This window comes from Hypanus sabinus, chromosome 14, assembly GCF_030144855.1.
Source record: "Hypanus sabinus isolate sHypSab1 chromosome 14, sHypSab1.hap1, whole genome shotgun sequence".
Taxonomy (NCBI): Eukaryota; Metazoa; Chordata; class Chondrichthyes; order Myliobatiformes; family Dasyatidae; genus Hypanus; species Hypanus sabinus.
This window is the reverse complement of record NC_082719.1, coordinates 3,908,397-3,926,655: the sequence shown is the minus strand read 5'-3', so window position 1 is coordinate 3,926,655 and position 18,259 is coordinate 3,908,397. Positions and strand designations below refer to the sequence as shown.

General features: G+C 43.1%; 1 protein-coding gene across 1 annotated transcript; it reads left to right on the top strand.

Annotated features, from left to right (window-relative positions):
• Positions 1-110: 110 nt before the first annotated feature.
• On the top strand, positions 111-16,812 carry LOC132405076 (uncharacterized protein K02A2.6-like). The gene is made up of 2 exons (XM_059989811.1): positions 111-998; positions 16,752-16,812. Exons 1-2 carry the CDS (start codon positions 541-543, stop codon positions 16,810-16,812), a joined length of 519 nt encoding a protein of 172 aa, XP_059845794.1. The 5' UTR covers positions 111-540.
• The last annotated feature ends 1,447 nt before the right edge of the window (positions 16,813-18,259 follow it).

Below are 18,259 nucleotides of genomic sequence, written 5' to 3'. Positions count from 1 at the left end.
AAAGCGGACATTGCCAAAGCTACGATGCATGCAGTGGACGAGACCGCTCCCTTCCAAGTGGAGTGTGATGCCTCCGATTTCGCTCTGGCTGCTACCCTTAATCAGGAAGGCAGACCAGTAGCATTCTTTTCTCGCACCCTCCAAGGCTCTGAAATTCGGCACTCCGCGGTGGAGAAAGAAGCCCAGGCCATAGTGGAGGCTGTTAGGCACTGGAGGCACTATCTTGCTGGCAAAAGATTCACTGTGCTGACCGACCAGCGCTCGGTTGCGTTCCTGTTCAGCAACCAACAGCGGGGCAAGATCAAAAATGATAAGATTTTGCGGTGGAGGATAGAACTCTCCACCTACACCTATGATATCCTGTACCGGCCTGGCAGACTCAATGAGCCCCCTGATGCCCTATCCCGGGGAACATGTGCTAGCACACAGCTCGACCAGCTGTACGCCCTTCATGCACAACTTTGCCATCCGGGGGTCACCCGATTTTACCATTTTGTGAAAGCTCGGAACCTGCCGTACTCCCTGGAGGACATCAGGACGATGACCAGGGACTGCCAAATTTGTGCCGAGTGCAAACCGCACTTCTACTGTCCTGACACGGCACAACTTGTCAAGGCCACCCGCCCTTTTGAACGCCTGAGTGTTGACTTTAAGGGCCCCCTTCCCTCCACTGACCGCAATGTCTATTTTCTCAGTGTTATTGACAAGTTCTCACGGTTCCCCTTTGCCATCCCCTGCCCCGACACCACTGCCACGTCCGTCATAAAAGCCCTGCGCCAGCTCTTCACTCTGTTCGGGTATCCCTGCTATATCCACAGTGATAGAGGGTCCTCCTTTATGAGTGAGGAGCTGCGCCAGTACTTGCTAGCTAGGGGCATTGCTACCAGTCGGACCACGAGTTATAATCCCCGGGGTAATGGCCAGGTAGAGCGGGAGAATGCCACAGTGTGGAAGGCCACACTTTTAGCCCTTAAGTCCAAAGGGTTGCCGGTCTCTCGATGGCAGGAGGTCCTCCCTGAGGCACTGCACTCTATCCGCTCTCTGTTATGTACGTCCACCAATGCCACCCCTCACGAACGCCTATTCTCTTTTCCCAGGAAGTCTGTCACTGGGACCACCCTACCAGTTTGGCTGACGTCCCCGGGGCCAGTGCTGCTCCGGAAACATGTGAGGAGCAATAAATACTCCCCGCTGGTGGAGAGGGTTCACCTTCTCCATGCGAACCCCCAGTATGCTTACGTGGTCTTACCTGATGGGCGGGAGGACACGGTCTCCATCCGCGACCTGGCACCCGCAGGTGCAGCAGACCACTACCCTGAAGGCTCTCCGGTAACTGTGAACCCTGCACCAGAGGTGACACCGTACTCACCAGGCCCTACACAGACTCCTCACGACACTTGTATACCGGGCGTTTCGTACGCATTTATACCAGGCGCCTCGCACATGCATGAGGGATCACCGGCGCCTAGTGGGCAAGAACACGCGCAACCCCCGTCCCCTGTGCAATCGCCAATGTTGCCGGCACCTATGCGGTCACAGCCGGTGCTACGTAGATCGCAGCGACAGATTCGACCGCCTGATCGGCTTGACTTGTAAGAACCTTCGCTACATGAGGACTTTTTCAAACGAAGGGGGGGTGAATGTGGTGAACTATGTGCCTGTCGGGACACGCCCCTGCTGACTGCTCCTGTGGCTCCTCCCACAGGCCCCTGTATAAAGGAGACCTGCGGCCTGAAGATCGGCCTCAGTCTCCAGGACCTTGTATGATAGACACTCACTCCTGGTTCCTTCTTCCAGTCAATAAAAGCCGATATCTCGCCTACGTCTCAGTGTGAGTTATTGATGGTGCATCACATGTAAATGTCAATTGAGTATCAATGATATATTTAAGGATTCTCTAGAATTCCAAAGAAACATTTGTGGGAAAGATATGCATGAAGTAAGTCATACATGATATATTTTTTACAGCTCATGGTGATAGAAATCCAAAAGGAATTCAATAATCAGCTGTAAAAAATGGATACACATTGTTATTGAAATAGGATCAGTACTCTGCTTATGTGCTTCACTCTGAAGTATAGGACAACTTATTAACCATTCATAAGCTTATTGTTGCTGTCAGTTTTCATAATCTCTGCATGATTTGTGTACATTTTGCTTAATTTGTAGTGAAAAGACAAACAGAAATAAAGCAGAACTATTTTCTTCACATCTACCTTAAACCTTAAGTAAATTAATGTAAAACTTCAAATTCATGCAAATATTTGGAAATGAAGGTGTTGAAAATAACTCATTTTGTACTAAGTGAACTCGTGCGATGCAATTTAATTCACACAGTCAATTCTCATTAATTACAATCAGCATTTAATTTACAACAGCATTATTTTATCACAACTTCTCTCTCCAGTACACAAGATAATTCTTTCCAATACTTTCACTAGGTGTTTAATTGGTATGTGCAGTTACCTTGTGATATACTCTAGCACAAAGACTGTTGGATCCCAACAAACTTGTAGTATTTAGTCACATTCAAAAATAACTTTTGATGTTGGCTTTAACTTCTGCAGTACTTCACTGCCTATGTGTTGTTTCTGACCCTCAAAGATCTAAGCAAGATTCTAGATCATTTTGCCAGTTTCTGAAACCATTTAAATGTATCAGAACTGGTGGGTTTCGTACTGAAGGGCTATGTCTACAATTTCATATTTAAGAAATCAGTTACATAAATAGAACTTGCAACTCTCAAGATATGTTCTTGTTACTACAAAGGTAAGAAAAGCTAATTAATATTTCTATTAATGCACCGCCAGTATGACTTGCAAATCCACAGGAAAGAGTGTGAGTGGTTAATGATAATGCTCCAACTTTACCTCCTTTTCACTGCTCCATCAGAATCAGAATCAGAATCAGACTTTAATCGCCAAGTACCTGTGCACATACAAGGAATTTACTTCCGGCAGATGTTGTCTCTCTGCTCATAACAATAATAATGACAAATATAAATGAAAATATAGATTATACATACAGGTAGTGCAATCCAAGTAATAGTTAGCTGACAGTTAACCGGCAGTTAACTGTTCAGCAAAGTGACCGCAGTAGGGAAAAAACTTCTCCAGTGCCTATTAGTCTTAGTCTGGAGGGATCTGAAGCGCCTACCGGATGGAAGCAGTTCAAACAGTCCTTGCGCAGGATGGAAGGAGTCCTTTATGATGTTCCCTGCCCTCTTCTTCAACCTGGAAGAGTACAGGTCCACAATAGAAGGCAGGGAGGCTCCAATGATGCGCTCGGCAGTCCTCACTGTGCGCTGTAGTCTGGTTCTATCCTGCTTGGTGGCGGCTCCAAACCACACAGTGATGGAGGTGCACAGGACAGACTCAATGACTGCAGTGTAGAACTGCAGCAGCAATTCCTGAGGCAGACCACATTTCCTCAAGAGCCGCAGGAAGTACATCCGCTGCTGGGCCTTCTTCAGGATGGAGCTGATGTTCTGCTCCCACCTCAGATCCTGAGATCCATATTTAGAAAGGGATATCTACAGAATCAGTGGAAAGGCTATCTGTAGCTGAAAGGTTTCCCACCATGTTTTCTCGGCAGGGAAGGTCATTGGTTGTTGTTAAGTTTTGTGACTTCAAAACGTTAAACTAATTCAAAGGAAGACACAGGAGTCCAGATATGTGCGTCTAACTTCAAGTTTACTTTGAGCGAGGTGCCCGCGAAACACGGGGTAGCGTGATGATGTATGAAATTCAGGTATTTATACATATAACCCCTAATGAATTATGTAAATTAACAAAAATGATTAGTCAAGCAAGATATACACAAGATTACACAAATGTTACTGAAATATTAAATACACTACATTTGTCCCTTTACTGTAACTTGGGCAGAGCTCAAACTAAACATCCATGAGCAAATTGTTGGTAAGTAAGTATTGCTTAAAAACACTTCCAATTATCCATCTGTCATTCTACTTAAGATCAAAGGTTGATTAATGGAGCAGTAAATGGTCAGGGTAGAACTGTCCTACATGTACTCACAGGACATACAAAAACTGTGCAATAGTCAATATTCTAAACATAGAACATTACAGCACAATGCACACCCTTTAGCCCATAGTGTCATGCCAACCTTTTAAGCTACTCTGAGATCAATCTAACCCTTTCCTCCTATATAACCCTCTGTATTTCTGTCAACCATGTGCCTTATCTAAGAGTTTCTTAAATGCTCCTAATATATCTGCCGCATTTGGCAGGGCGTTCCGTGCACCCATCACGCCGGGCAAAAAGTCTATCTCTGACAATCCTACTATAATTTTATCCAATCACCTTAAAATTATGTCCTCTTGTATTAGACAAGAGAAAAGGTCACTGGCTATCACACGACCTATGCTTCTTATCACCTTGTACACCTCTATCAAGACAACATCCTATTAAATCTCCGCTGCAACCCTTCTAAAGCTTCCACACACTTCCTACAATGAAGGGACCAGCACTGAACTCAATTTTCCAAGTGTGGTCTAACCAGGATTTTATAGAACTCTAACATTGCCTCACAGCTCTTAAACTCAGACTGCCAACTAATGAGATTCAACACACCGTATGCCCTCTTAACAACCCTATCAACTTTTGTGCAACTTTAAGGGATTTATTAACCTGCAGCCTGGAATCCCTCTGTTCCCCCATACTGTGCAGTTAAGTAGATGCCAGCATTGAAGCTGTACTGGAATATTTTGTAAATGCAAACACGAGGAAATCTGCAGATTCCAGAAATTCAAGCAACACACACAAAATGCTGGTGAACACAACAGGCCAGGCAGTATCTATAGGAAGAAGTACAGTCGACGTTTTGGGCCGAGACCCTTCGTCAGGACTAACTGAAAGAAGAGTTAGTAAAAGATTTGAAAGTGAGAGGGGGAGGGGGAAATCCAAAATGATAGGAGAAGACAGGGGGAGGGATGAAGCCAAGAGCTGGAAAGGTGATTGGCAAAAAGGATACAGAGCTGGAGAAGAGGGAGGATCATGGGACGGGAGGCCTAGGGAGAAAGAAAGGGGGAGGGGAGCACCAGAGGAAGATGGAGAACAGGCAAGGAGTGATTGTGAGAGGGGCAGAGAAAGAAAAACAAGGGGGGGAAATAGATAAATAAGGGATGGGGTAAGAAGGGGAGGAGGGGCATTAACAGAAGTTGGAGAAATCACTGTTCATGCCATCAGGATGGAGGCTACCCAGATGGATTATGAGGTTTTGTTCCTTAAACCTGAGTGTGGCTTCATCTTGACAGTAGAGGAAGCCATGGCTAGACATATCAGAATGGGAATGGGACATGGAATTAAAATCTGTGACCATTGGGAGATCCTGCTTTATCTGGTGGACAGAGCGTAGGTGTTCAGTGAAATGGTCTCCCAGTCTCACCAATATATAGAAGGCCACACCAGGAGCACCGGACGCAGTATACCACACCAGCCGACTCACAGGTGAAGTGTCGCCTCACCTGGAAGGACTGTCTGGGGCCCTGAAGGGTGGTGAGGGAGGAAGTGTAAGGGCAGGTGTAGCACTTGTTCCACTTACAAGGATAAGTGCCGGGTAGTAGATTGGTGGTTTTCTGCTTTCTGTAGGGATCACTCCCTAGGCGACTCCCTTGTCCATTTTTTCCCCCCCATCCCTTCCCACCGATCCATAGACTTTGCCATTTCCAGTGCCTTATCACATGGAGTGGAGTAGAATCAATCTGGCTGCAGACTAACATCTATCACATTGGAGACTGGAGTTACCAGCTTATCAGAGTCCTTTGATCATCACCAGCTGGCACAACCATAATGGATCACATAACCACCAGATATTTGCTGACAGACTTGCTCAGAGTTTGGGCTGCATCAGGACAATTCAGCTCCTCCCAACCCAAACAATGGGCTTAGTTCAACAGCCGATGTTGAAGTGACTGCCCTGAACAAGAAGGTTTTACTAGACTGTGTAAGGCAGCAAGAAAGCCTGCCAAAATCAACAGCCTTTTCAGCCTGACATCATATCTATACAAAGGGCATTGGCTGAGGATGTTGAAGCCCAATTCACTCAGCTCCTGACACCTTTAAAGGGTAATAGATAAAGCAGAGGATATGTTTTAACTGGGCATTAAAAGGACATCAGCAAACAGTCCTGGTCTAACCCTGTCTACTTAACGGTTTTTATAACATGTTCACAATCTCTATATACTCCCATTCACTTATTAAACAGATAGTATTGAACCTTGTTTATAGTTTATCCCTATGGTTACCCTGGTTTCATTCCCCCCCCCCATTTAACCCTCCTCACCCTCCCTGCTTAACATGGTTTTTGTATCCCCTTCCCAGATTTGATAAAGCTCAGTGACCTGAAATATCAGCTCTGTTTCTCTTCCCGCAAATGCAGTTCAACTCGCTAAATATTTCTAACATTTTCTCTTCACTAGCGTTCGGTGAGAGATGCTGTGGCATCAAATACTTAACTGGCTGAGCAGCACAAATCGATAGAATTTGGTTAAGATCCCACAAAGTTATCCACAGGCTTTGCTTAGTGAATCCCACAGGAAAATGGGCACGATCAGGAACTTTGTGTTATGTAAACCACATGAGAACCTTTTGACAAATCTCCTTTTCATTAAAAAAATTAGAAAGAATATTCACTGAGTGTTCTAAATCCTTCATTTGGTAGATATATCTTGCAATGCAGCAATGGAGAAGTTTTCTTTGCTCTGTTTTGAAGACCTTGGGATCGCCAAGCACAGCAAACGAGAAGAAAAGTGATATGAATTGTGTTGGAGACATTCTCACTGCCCTTTTAACACCATATTCTCAAAGATAATGATACCCCAGTGATAATTCCTGTCATAGTGGATAACTAGAAATTCAAAGTTCAAAAGTTCAAAGTACATTTATTATCAACGTACAGTCTGTATACATTATACAACCTTGAGAACGTCTGCTCCCAAGTTCATGCCCAATAGCATCACATTTTTTTTCTCTCTGAATTGAATGCTTGATGGTCATGGAGCCACAAAACAAAGAAACCCCAAAAAAACCCATTTCAAAAAAGAACATCAAGCACCCAATTCAGAGAAAAATGAAAGTCGTGATGCTATTCTTCGAGCAGATGTTCTCAGGCAAACGTTCAGGGAACATTTGCATGGCGTTCTGCATAGGTACGTTCTGTTGAGGCAGGGAAAGGATGGTAGGATAAAAGAACCATGGTATACAAAGGGTGTGGAAAATCTAGTAAAGAAGAAAGGAAAAGCTTAAGAAGGTTTCAAGAAACTAGGTACTGTCAGAGCTCTAGAAGTTAACTACGGTGACAGGAAGGAGCTCAAGAATGAAATTAGGAGAGCTCGAAGGGGCCATGAGAAGGCCTTGGCGAGGAGGATAAAGGAAAACACCAAGGCATTCTACAAGTATGTGAAGAGCAAAAGGATGAGTCATGTGAGAATAGGACCAATCATGTATGATAGTGGAAACGTGTGCACGGAGTTGGAGGAACTTAATGAATACTTTGCTTCGGTATTCACCAGAGATAAGGAACTTGGCAATTATGGAGATGACTTGCAGTGGATGGAAATGCTTCAGCATATAGACATTAAGAAAGAGGATGTGTTGGAGCTTTTGAAAGCATTAAGTTAGATAAGTCAACGGGTCTGGATGAGATGTACCCCAGGCTACTGTAGAAAGCGAAAGAGGAGATTACTGAGCCTTTGGTGATGATCTTTGCAACATCAATAGGGTCAGGAGAATACCAGAGGATTGGAAGATTGCAAATGTTCTCTTTTTCAAGAAAGGGGGTAGAGGTAACTCTGGAAATTATAGACCATTGAGTCTTACTTCACTGGTGGGCAAGTTGTTGGAGAAGATCCTGAGAGACAGGACTTATGAGCATTTGGAGGGATATCTGATTAGGGATAGTCAGCATGGCTTTGTCAAGGGCAAGTCAAACCTTACGAGCCTGATTGAATTTTTTGAGGATGTAACAAAACACATTGATGAAGGTAGAACAATGGATGTACTGTATATGGATTTCAGTCAGGCATTTGATCAGGTTCCTCATGCAAGGCTCATTCAGAAAATAAGGAAGCCTGGGATCCAAGGAGACCTGGCTTTGTGAATCCAGAACTGGCTTGCCCACAGAAGGCAAAGGGTAGTTGTTGATGGTTCATATTCTGCATGGAGGCAGGTGACTAGTGGTGTACTGCAGGGATCTGATCTGGGACCCCTCCTCTTTGTGATTTTTATAAATGACCTGGATGAGGAAGTAGAAGGGTCGGTTCGTAAGTTGCTGATGTCACAAAAGTTGGGGGTGTTGTGGATAGTCTGGAGGGTTGTCAAAGGTTACATGGGGACATCGATAGGATGCAAAACTGGGCTGAGAAATGGCAGATGGAGTTCAACCCAGATAAGCGTGAGGTGGTTCTTTTCGGTAGGTCAAACTTGAAGACAGAATATAATATAAATGGTAAGACTTTTGGCAGTGTGGAGGATCACAGAGATCTTAGGGTGCATGTCCATAGGACACTCAAAGCTGCTGTGCAGGTTGACAATGTTGTTAAGAAGGCGTATGGTGTGATGGCCTTCATCAGCCATGGGATTGAGTTCAAGAGTTCTGAGGTAAGGTTACAGTAATGTAAGACCTTAATTAGACCCTACTTGGAGTACTGCATTCAGCTCTGGTCACCTCACTTCAGGACTGATATGGATACTATAGAGAGAGTGCAGAGGAGATTTTAAAGGATATTGCCTGAATTGGAGAGCATGCCTTGCAAGAATAGGTTGAGTGAACTTGGCCTTTTCTCCTTAGAGCGTTAGAGGATGAGAGGTAACCGGATAGAGGAGTATAAAGTGAATAGAGGCATTGATCATGTGGATAGTCAGAGGCTTTTTCCCAGAGCTGAAATAGCTAACACAAGGGGGCACAGTTTTCATGTGCTTGAAAGTTGGTACAGGGAGGGGATGTCAGAGTTAAGTTTTTCACACAGAAAGTGATGGGTGTGTGTGGAATGCACTGCCAGCAATGGTGGTAGAGGCAGATAAAATAAGGTCTTTTAAGAGACTCTTAGATTACATGGTTGGCATAACATTGTCGGCTGAAGGGCCTGTAACGTGCTGTTCTGTTTTACCACAGGCTATTGAAACCCCTAGGCTTCAGATCACCACTTAGCTATAAGCAGATGGTGATGGCAGCAATGACATTTTTGGCAAGGAAGGGGAGGAATAGCATTGGTTTTCCCCAGGCCCAGGAGATTTATCAGGAAACTCATTTTCAACCTTCATACTTGCATGCTCCTCATCCTGATCGCAAACTGAAACTCCAATAATAATCTGCTCCCCTGTCCACCACCTTATGACAGCTATCACACCCTACCCTAATGCTCGCCAGACGCTGCAACCGGCATTCTCGCTCTGCACTGGCAATAGAGCCAATAGGTCAGGGTGTGATCCTCTAGCCCCAAGGGCCATGTGATCCAGGCCCTTTCAAAGACACTGGTCTGACTGTGTAGTGATTGAACGTCATGGTGTAATATATACATCTATTTCTTTCACAGCAATAACCCTCTGCCACTTAGCACAACGTATTTACCTGTTGTCCGTGCACGTGCTGTTATCCACACGTATGCATTGTTCCTTCTCTCGCTCCCTCTCTCATTGCAATGTGAATACACCAGTTGAAGCCATCTCCTGCATGCGTACTTTTGCTTAATTGATATGTAGTTGTGCACGGACACAACAGATCGAAAAGGTTTAGACAGAATAAGCCAAATGCAGGCAAATGGGACTAGTTCAGGAGGGCACCTTGATCACCTGGCACAAGTTGGAACCCTCAACAAGAGGTATATCGCTTTAGATACTGTCAGGAGTGGGGGGGGGGGGGCGGGTAGGATATCTAACAAAGAAAAGTCACAGTGGTCGGGTCTCTGTCACTGAGACCAGCTCTGTGACTCAGGAAAGGGGGAGAAAAGGTAGGTTGTGGTGATAGGGGATTTCTTAGTTAGAGGAATGGACAGCAGGTTCTGTGGGCAAGAACGAGATTCCTGGATTGCCTCCCAGGTGCCAGAGCACAGGACATCTTGGATCGAGTCCTCAAAATTCTGAAGTGGGAGGGTGAACAGCCAAAGATCATGGTCCATGTAGGTACCATTTATATGGGATAGGATGAGTGATGAGGTTCTCCACAGGGAGTTAGGTGCTACGTTCAAAGGCAGGACCTCCAAGGTTGTCATCTCAGGATTGCTACCTGTGCCACGTGCTAGTGAGGCCAGAACTAGGAAGATTATACAGTTTAATACACGGTTAAGGAGTTGGTGTAGGAGGGAGGGCATAAGATATTTAAATCATTGGGCTCCCTTCCAGGGAAGGTGAGACCTGTGCAGAAGGGACAGTTTGCACCTGAACTAGAGAGGGACTAATATTCTAGCAGGGTTGTTTGTTGATGCTGCACAATGGGGTTTAAACTAGAGTTGCAGGGGGATGGGAACCAGAGTATCAGAACTGGAGAGGTTGTGGAGGCAGATTTTGGTAAGACCTTAGACAAAGCTAGGAATTAAAAGGTTGAGCAATGGGTAACTAGTGTCCTGAGCAGGATATATTTCAATGCAAGAAGTATCGTGGGAAAAGCGGATGACAGTGCAGAAGACCAGGGAGCTAGTTTACAAACAGAATCAATGTGTAGTGAGGAGAGGCTGTTGATGGGTCAAAATTGCAAAGGATGAGTTGCAATGTAAAAGGTGGACAAAATCAAAAAGAGGTGAATACAGGATTGAAGGTGCAAAATTTGAATGCATACAGTATACGGAATAAGGTAGATGAACTTGTAGCACAGTTACAGATTGGCATGTATCACTGAATCATGGCTGAAAGAAGATTATAGCCGTGAGTTTAATGTACAAAGATACACATTGTATAGAAAGGACAGGCAGGAAGGTAGAGGGGTGGCTTTGCTCTGTCAGTAAAAATGAAATCAAATCATTTGAACAGAATGACATTGGGTGGAAGATGTTAAATCATTGTGGATAGAGCTAGGGAACTGCAAGGGGAAAATATATACAAACTCCCAATCAGTAGTAAGGATGTAGTCTACAAATTACAACAGGTGATAGACTTTGCATGCCAAAAGGGAAATGTTACAATAGTCATGGGGGATATAAATATGCAAGTAAATTGGGAAAATCTGGTCAGTGCAGGATTCCAAGAGGGAGAATTTCTAAAATTGCTATGAGTTGGCTTTTTAGAGCAGCTCATGGTTGAGCCCATGAGATCAGCTATTCTGGATTGGGTGTTGTGCAATGAACCAGAATTGATTAGAGAGCTTAAGGTAAAAGAACCCTTAGGGGAAGTGATGATAAAATGAACATATTCACCCTGAAATTTAAGAAGGACAGGCTAAAGTCAGGTGTATCAGTATTACAGTGGAGTAAAGGGAATTACAGAGGCATGAGAGAGAAATTGGCAAGAATTGATTGGAAAAGTCTGGGATGACAGCAGAGCAGCAATGGGTGGAATTTCTGGAAGCAATTTGGAAGGCACAGGATATTTACATCCCAAAGAGGAAGAAATTTTCTAAAGGAAAGATAACACAACCATGACTAACAAGAGAAGGCAACACCAACATAAAAGCCAAAGAGAAGGCATGTAATAGAGCAAAAATTAGAGGGTGTTAGTGGATTGGGAAGCCTTTAAAAACCAACAGAAATCAACTAAAAATGTCATTATGGTAAAGATAGAATACAAAAGTAAGCTAGGGAATAATGTTAAAGAGGATATCAGAAGTCTCTTCAGATACATAAAGTGTAGAAGAGAGGTGAGAGTGGTTATTGGACCAATGTTGGACAGGTAATAATGGGAGACTAGGAAATGGCAGACGAACTGAATAAGTACTTTGCATCGGTTTCCATTGTGGAAGACAGTAGCAGTGTGGTGGAAGCTCCAGGTGTCAGGGTCCGGATGTGCGTGAAGTTACCATAACTAGAGAGAGGGTTCTTTGGAAACTGAAAGGTCTGAAGATACATGTCACCAGGACCAGATGGTGTACACCCTAGTGTTCTGAAAGAGGTGACTCAAGAGATTGTGGAGGCAGTAGTAATGATTTTTCAAGAATCACTAGATTCTGGAATGGGTTGGGAAGACTGAAAAATTGCAAATGTCACTCCACCCTTCAAGAAGGGAGAGAAGCAGAAAAAAAGAAAACTAGGCTAGTTAGTCTGACCTTAATAATTGACTCCAACATCTTCCCAACCATTAAAGATGAGGTCTCAGGGTACTTGAAGGTGCATGACAAAATAGGCCGCAGTCAGTATGGTTTCCTCAAGGAAAAATCTTGCCTGACAAATCTGTTGCAATTCTTTGAAGAAATATCAAGTTTGATAAACAAAGAAGAATTGGTTGATGTTGTGTACTTGGATTTTCAGAAGGCCTTTGACAAGGTTCCAAACATGAGGCTGTTTAACAAGCTGCCATATGAGCCCACGGTATTACAGTAAAGATTCCAGTATGGATAAAGAAGCAGCTGAGTGGTAGGAGACAAAGTGGGAATAAAAGGAACCTTTTCTGGTTTGCTGCTGGTGACTAGTGCTGTTCCACAGGGTCTGTGTTGAAACTAATTTGTTTTATGTTATACATAATGTCAGAGATTTGGATCATGGATTTTTAATGGTTTGTGGCATATGGAGGGGCAGGTAGTTTTGAGGAAGTAGAGAGGCTGCAGAAGGAGTTATACAGATTAGGAAAATGGGCAAGAGGTGGCAGATGGAATACAGTATCAGGAAGCGTATGGTCTTTCTTCAATGTTATTGCAAATATACAACAGAAACCTCTATAAAATTCTCCATTTGGATTTCTTGCTTTCTTCTTAATTAATGACAAAAAAGTGTTTCAACTTAGGACAAGGAGGCTGAATTGTGATTGCTTGATCCCATTCATTTCCTCAATGATCTGATTCCCAATGAATAAACTGTTGAAATGCAACAGTAATTACAGAGGCAGTAATATAGCTATCTCAGTCAGTAATGGAGAGGTTTGTTAAAGGAATATACAGTAAATGCTTGTTTTCCTCTGTTCAAACCACCACAAAATAAAAGATGTAAACACATTTCACCACCATGAAACAAGTTTCCTTTGTATGATTTTTAAATGAAGATTTAATTTCATAAAGGCAAGAGATAATTGGAAGTTAAAAAATATCAGTCATATTGGTGACACAAGAGATCCTGCAGATGCTGGACATCTGGAGGAACACACAAGATACTGGAGGAAATCAGTGGATCAGTCAGCTGACGTTTTGTGTTGAGACCCTTGATTTTGATTTTCCTTTCTGCTGTGCAGCAGTCGGTGGTCACAAAAGCCATACTCAACCCACTTTTATGATCAGGCAAAATAAACAAGCTGATAATTGCTGGCGAAAATAAGTTGTGCTGCAGCTTCAAAGTCAATTTTAATTTTGGAACGCACCCTGTAGGGTGCAATAACACTTATGCATAGCACATTATCACACTATACAATTACAGCTCATTTCTGCACACACTGCAAAGAAAGATATAAATAGATTCTACAGTCTATTCGACTAATTACACATCACATATTAACTCCACTGCAAGAGCCCTTACATTAGATTGCCCATATAAACTAGTTCAGAGTAGTACAAGAAGGCTGTAATCACATTATGTTCATCAATGTATGTTCCCCAATACTGAGAGCTTCAGAAAGGGGCAAGGAGGACAATTCCTCCACACTGGGAAAATATCATGGTTCACATCGCAGATGGAGACAACCTAGCTGGGGTAAAATGAAACTATCCGGCAAGGAACAAACAGCAAGGAAGGTGGTGGGAAGGCTACTTTCAACGTGACACATCTGACAGAATACTTCATCTTATCATAGCCATCACCTTGTTTCATCAGGCATGAAAGTGTAAGACCACATGGCAACATGGCCATTCTTAACAATGGCAACTGCAATCCTCACCATCCCTGTTATATCATCATCTGAGCAGATTACAAAGATCCCATCATGCATGCTTGCCAGATATCAGTAACTGTTGGATCATTTCCAACATGACCCCTGAACAACAGAGTCAATAGAAAATCAATGGAAAAGATCTCAATAACCTCTGTAAAGTTGTTTTTTGTATCAGATCACTTTTCACTGGCAATCTATTAATTCTCAGCCATCAGGAGCTTTGGAGTCCCCACAGAGTATGGGAGAGAGGCAAAAGGAATCGGGGATCATTCTTTTATAAGAATGATCCAGAGATTAAGGAGCTAATGAACTGCAAATATTAAGTATAAACACAATAGATTCTGCAGATGCTGGAAATCCAGAATAACATACTCAAAATGCCAGAGAAACTCAGCAGATCAGGCAGCATCTATGGAAAGGAATAAACAGTTGACGTTTTAAGCCAAGACCCTTCATCAGGACTGGAAATGAAGGGGGAAGAAGCCAGAATTCCTGGATGAAAACTCTACCATTGCTCAAAGAAGACGAATCAGTTTCCTATAGCCCAGAAATCTTATGACCCGAAATCAAAGATTGCAGATGGAAAGACTGCAAGAGACCTTTGAGCAGATGATAACATTGTGATATTGAGCAAAGCACACAAAATGCTGGAGGAACTCAGCAGCTGAGGCAGCATCACTGGAAAAGTTTAACTGAAATACATCATTTGCATTAACAACCAGGACAAATAACTGTGTGCTGGGAGCAATCCACACATTCTGCCATCAACATAAAATGCCCACAGTGCTTAACAGAGTAACACAGACCACACAACAAACCAGAACACACCAAGTAACAAAACGATAGCAAAAGAAACTCTGTTCCTCCCTCCTACCCAACCTAAGTATGTACACACCAACCTCCACCCCGGAACAGACTATCTCCAGGGGATTTATGCATTTGGAGATTTTGGGTCTTCAACTTCCCCAGTGGGCTCTGGCCATTGGGTGTCGACATCTGGACTACCAATAGACCTTCGGGCTTTGATCTTCGGTATTAACCCCAGGAGTCGGGGATGCTGATGAATGAGGACCCTGAACTCCAGGCTTCAAACTCCAGACTCGCCGGTGATGAGACCACAAACACTAGGCTCGAACTCCACTCTTACTAATTCACATACCTACAGGTTCATCGGCCCTATTGCCTCCTTCCCACATGGAACTTCAATCCTGGAACATGTCAAAGACCCGCTAAACTGGAGGAGCCTCTATCCCTTGTCTATGCTGGTCTGTTGGCCCATATCCGATCACAGATGTCCTTCATCACACATCTACATTGCTGGTCTTTGTATAAGGAGCAGAGGCTTACACATTGAGCTGTTCTCTAACTCTTTAACCTGAACCTGAACTCTAAGTCCCCTCTCTGTCTCCTGAGCCATCCCTACAAACCTAAAAAAAATACAACTAAAACTCATCTGAGACTGAGCCACAACTTCAACAAAGACATAGCTCGGTACCATCTTGACCAGACCACTTCTCCAGTACAATCCATACCACAAAGGCGCATCCCAGCGAGAGATATAAACAGAGGTAAACTCATCCAGCATAGAGGGGTATCACCAACCACTCAAAAGAACATTCTTTAAACCCAGCCATTATTCTGTTCTTGATGTGAGCACGCTCCACTCCATTCGGCAGCAGCCTAAGTGGTCTAACTTAGGCTGTCATTTCTGACTACCAAGAAGTTCAAAAGACAATATTACAAATAAAAAAATATAATACGGTGGGAGCAGATGAAATGCCTTGGACCCTAGGACTAAGTACAGGCACATATTTACAACTTTATTTTCTGTATCTTAGAAGAGGAGTACATTCCAGGTGTATTTATAACTGTCATTTTCATGACTGTCAAAAAGGAGACATATTCTACTGTAGAAAATGCAGAGGAGTTTCCTTGCTGTTGCATTTGGGAAAATCATTATCAGGATCTCCTTAACTGCCCATTCTCAGTGGCTGAGGAGCTCACAAATCGTGGTTTCCATTCATTTAAAGGCACAATGGACATGAGTTTCACCATGTGACAACTTCAAGGAGCAGCAACAGCTACTAAGTAATGCCTTTTTGACCTCAGAAAGGCCTTGGACACTTTCAACTGAGAAGGATTGTGGAATACACTCCTCAAATGTGTCTGCTAAAACAATTCATCTCCATCATACTTCTGTTTCACAGTGATGCACCAGAATCCTAACCAATGGTCCTTAACAGAGCCAGTCTCAGTGAAGACAGGCTGCGTTATTTCCTCAGCACATGCTTCAACCATTCTCACTCTAAACGTTGAATTTGGTCTCCAATATGTGTCTTACAGGAGTGAATCAAATCTTCAGAGCTAATGGGAAGCTCTCCAACATATGATGCTTGCATTTCAGGACCAAGGTTACTTCATCCTCAAAATCTGAGATGCAATGTGCAAAATATCACAAGCAAAATGCTGGAGGAACCCAGCAGATCAGGCAACATCTACAGAAATGAATAAAAAGTCAATGTGTCAGGTCGAGACCTTTCTTTAGGATTTGTGTGTGTTGCTTTAGATCTCCAACATCTGCAGACCTTCTTGTGTTTATGATAGGCAAAATATGTCTGCAGGACCAATCTTCAATCTTTCATTAAATTTTTTACCAAGGTACATGGATGCATGAATCTCACACTCAATGTCTGCAGGACAAAGGTCCTCTTCCAAAGTGAAGCACGACTCTCCAACAATAAAATTTCATGGCAAAGCTGTGGAAAATTTGAGCCAATTCTCATTTTTCAGGAGCCAACTCTTAGCAATGGCAGTAACCAGGATGAAATTCACCATCGTCTTCAATGTGTGAGCATAGTTTTCAGCCAATTGAGAAAATAAGTGTTTGAAGATTCATGTCCCAAAGCAGGGACATTGTCCACTAGGTAATAATGATACCTGCTCCCTAATTTGCATCTGGATCAATTTGCCTCACATAAGACTTCCTTGCGAATTAACGAACAGGATGGTTTTGAGAATGGGATTCCAAGAGTAAGGAGATATTTCATATCCTCAGAGACTCTTTGAGCACATTCTTAAGTAACTTGCTATCCATCCTAGGAGTTTGTTAACAAGTGTGTAAATGACCTGTCCATCTGAGTGAAATCAGGCTGTCAGTGCTGAAGATGGTGATCTGGAGGGTCTTACAGAGACAGTATTGCTGAGATCTTTGTTGTGCCTTGGAATGCCTGCTGCAGTGTTCCAAAGATTCAACTTAATGTCAAAGTATGCATGCACAGTGCAACTCAGACCACTATCAGAGTTGTATTGTGCGTGCATACTTTGACAAATAATCTTTTAATAGAAATTTTGGAATTATACTTTACCTATGTGGCAGCATATGACACCATGGGCATTGATATTTGGACTATCTGAAAGAAACATTTTATTGAGTTGAACTCACATAACTTTTAAGCATAATGGTACGTTGTTGTTAATGTTTATTGAATGGCTGGAAGCACTTGAATTTTGTTCTCTCTGCCTACACTTTGGTTTGTTGATCTCCATTCAATTACCACTTTATATTGCTTAATTGTTATTTCATTAGTAGCTGGTTTGTATGTCATTATTGCACCATAGTGAACAAAGAATGAGATAGAACTGTGAAGTTAGGAAACTAAAAATAATCAAGTTTAAGTTTAATTGTCATTCAACATGTATACGGCTAAACAAAACATCATTCCTCTGGAGCCACGGTGAAAAACACAGAATATACAGTCACACTCAGCACATAGTTAGGATCCAGCACATATAATCACAAAATAATATTAGCACAAGTCCCTGAATGACATGGCCTGAAAATTGACATAAAGTGTGAGGTGCAAGTTCATGTAAGACAGTGTAATGTAACTGATACCAGACAGTTGAATAAATATGTGAAACAGCAGCAATAATAGGTGAGAAAGTGACCAGTGCAGACTGAGAGTGTGTCTGTGAGTCGGGAGAGGGGAACAGCAGGGGCATTCAGCCAGGGCGCAGATGTGTGCTGGGTGGCAGCAAGGTGTTAAGAGTCTATCATCCTGGGGGTAAGAAGAAGCTGCAACAGAGGACCTCATACAATCTGAACAGTGAAAGCAATACACCGTAGACAGAGCAAAGTAATCTCTTACGCAACAGATCAGATCAGAGCTCTGCAGTCCATATTTACTTATTCAGAGATACAGCACAGAATACGCCCCAATGAGCTGCACGGCTCAGCAAACATCAATTTAACACTCGCCTAATCACAGGACAATTTACAATGACTAACTAGCCTGCTA

Coding starts and splice junctions, on each gene's coding strand:
- LOC132405076 (XM_059989811.1), top strand. CDS start 541: ATGACCAGGGACTGCCAAATTTGTGCCGAGTGCAAACCGCACTTCTAC. Junction 999..16,751: donor AAAGGGTTGCCGGTCTCTCG/ATGGCAGGAGGT, acceptor CTCATTTTTCAG/GAGCCAACTCTTAGCAATGG.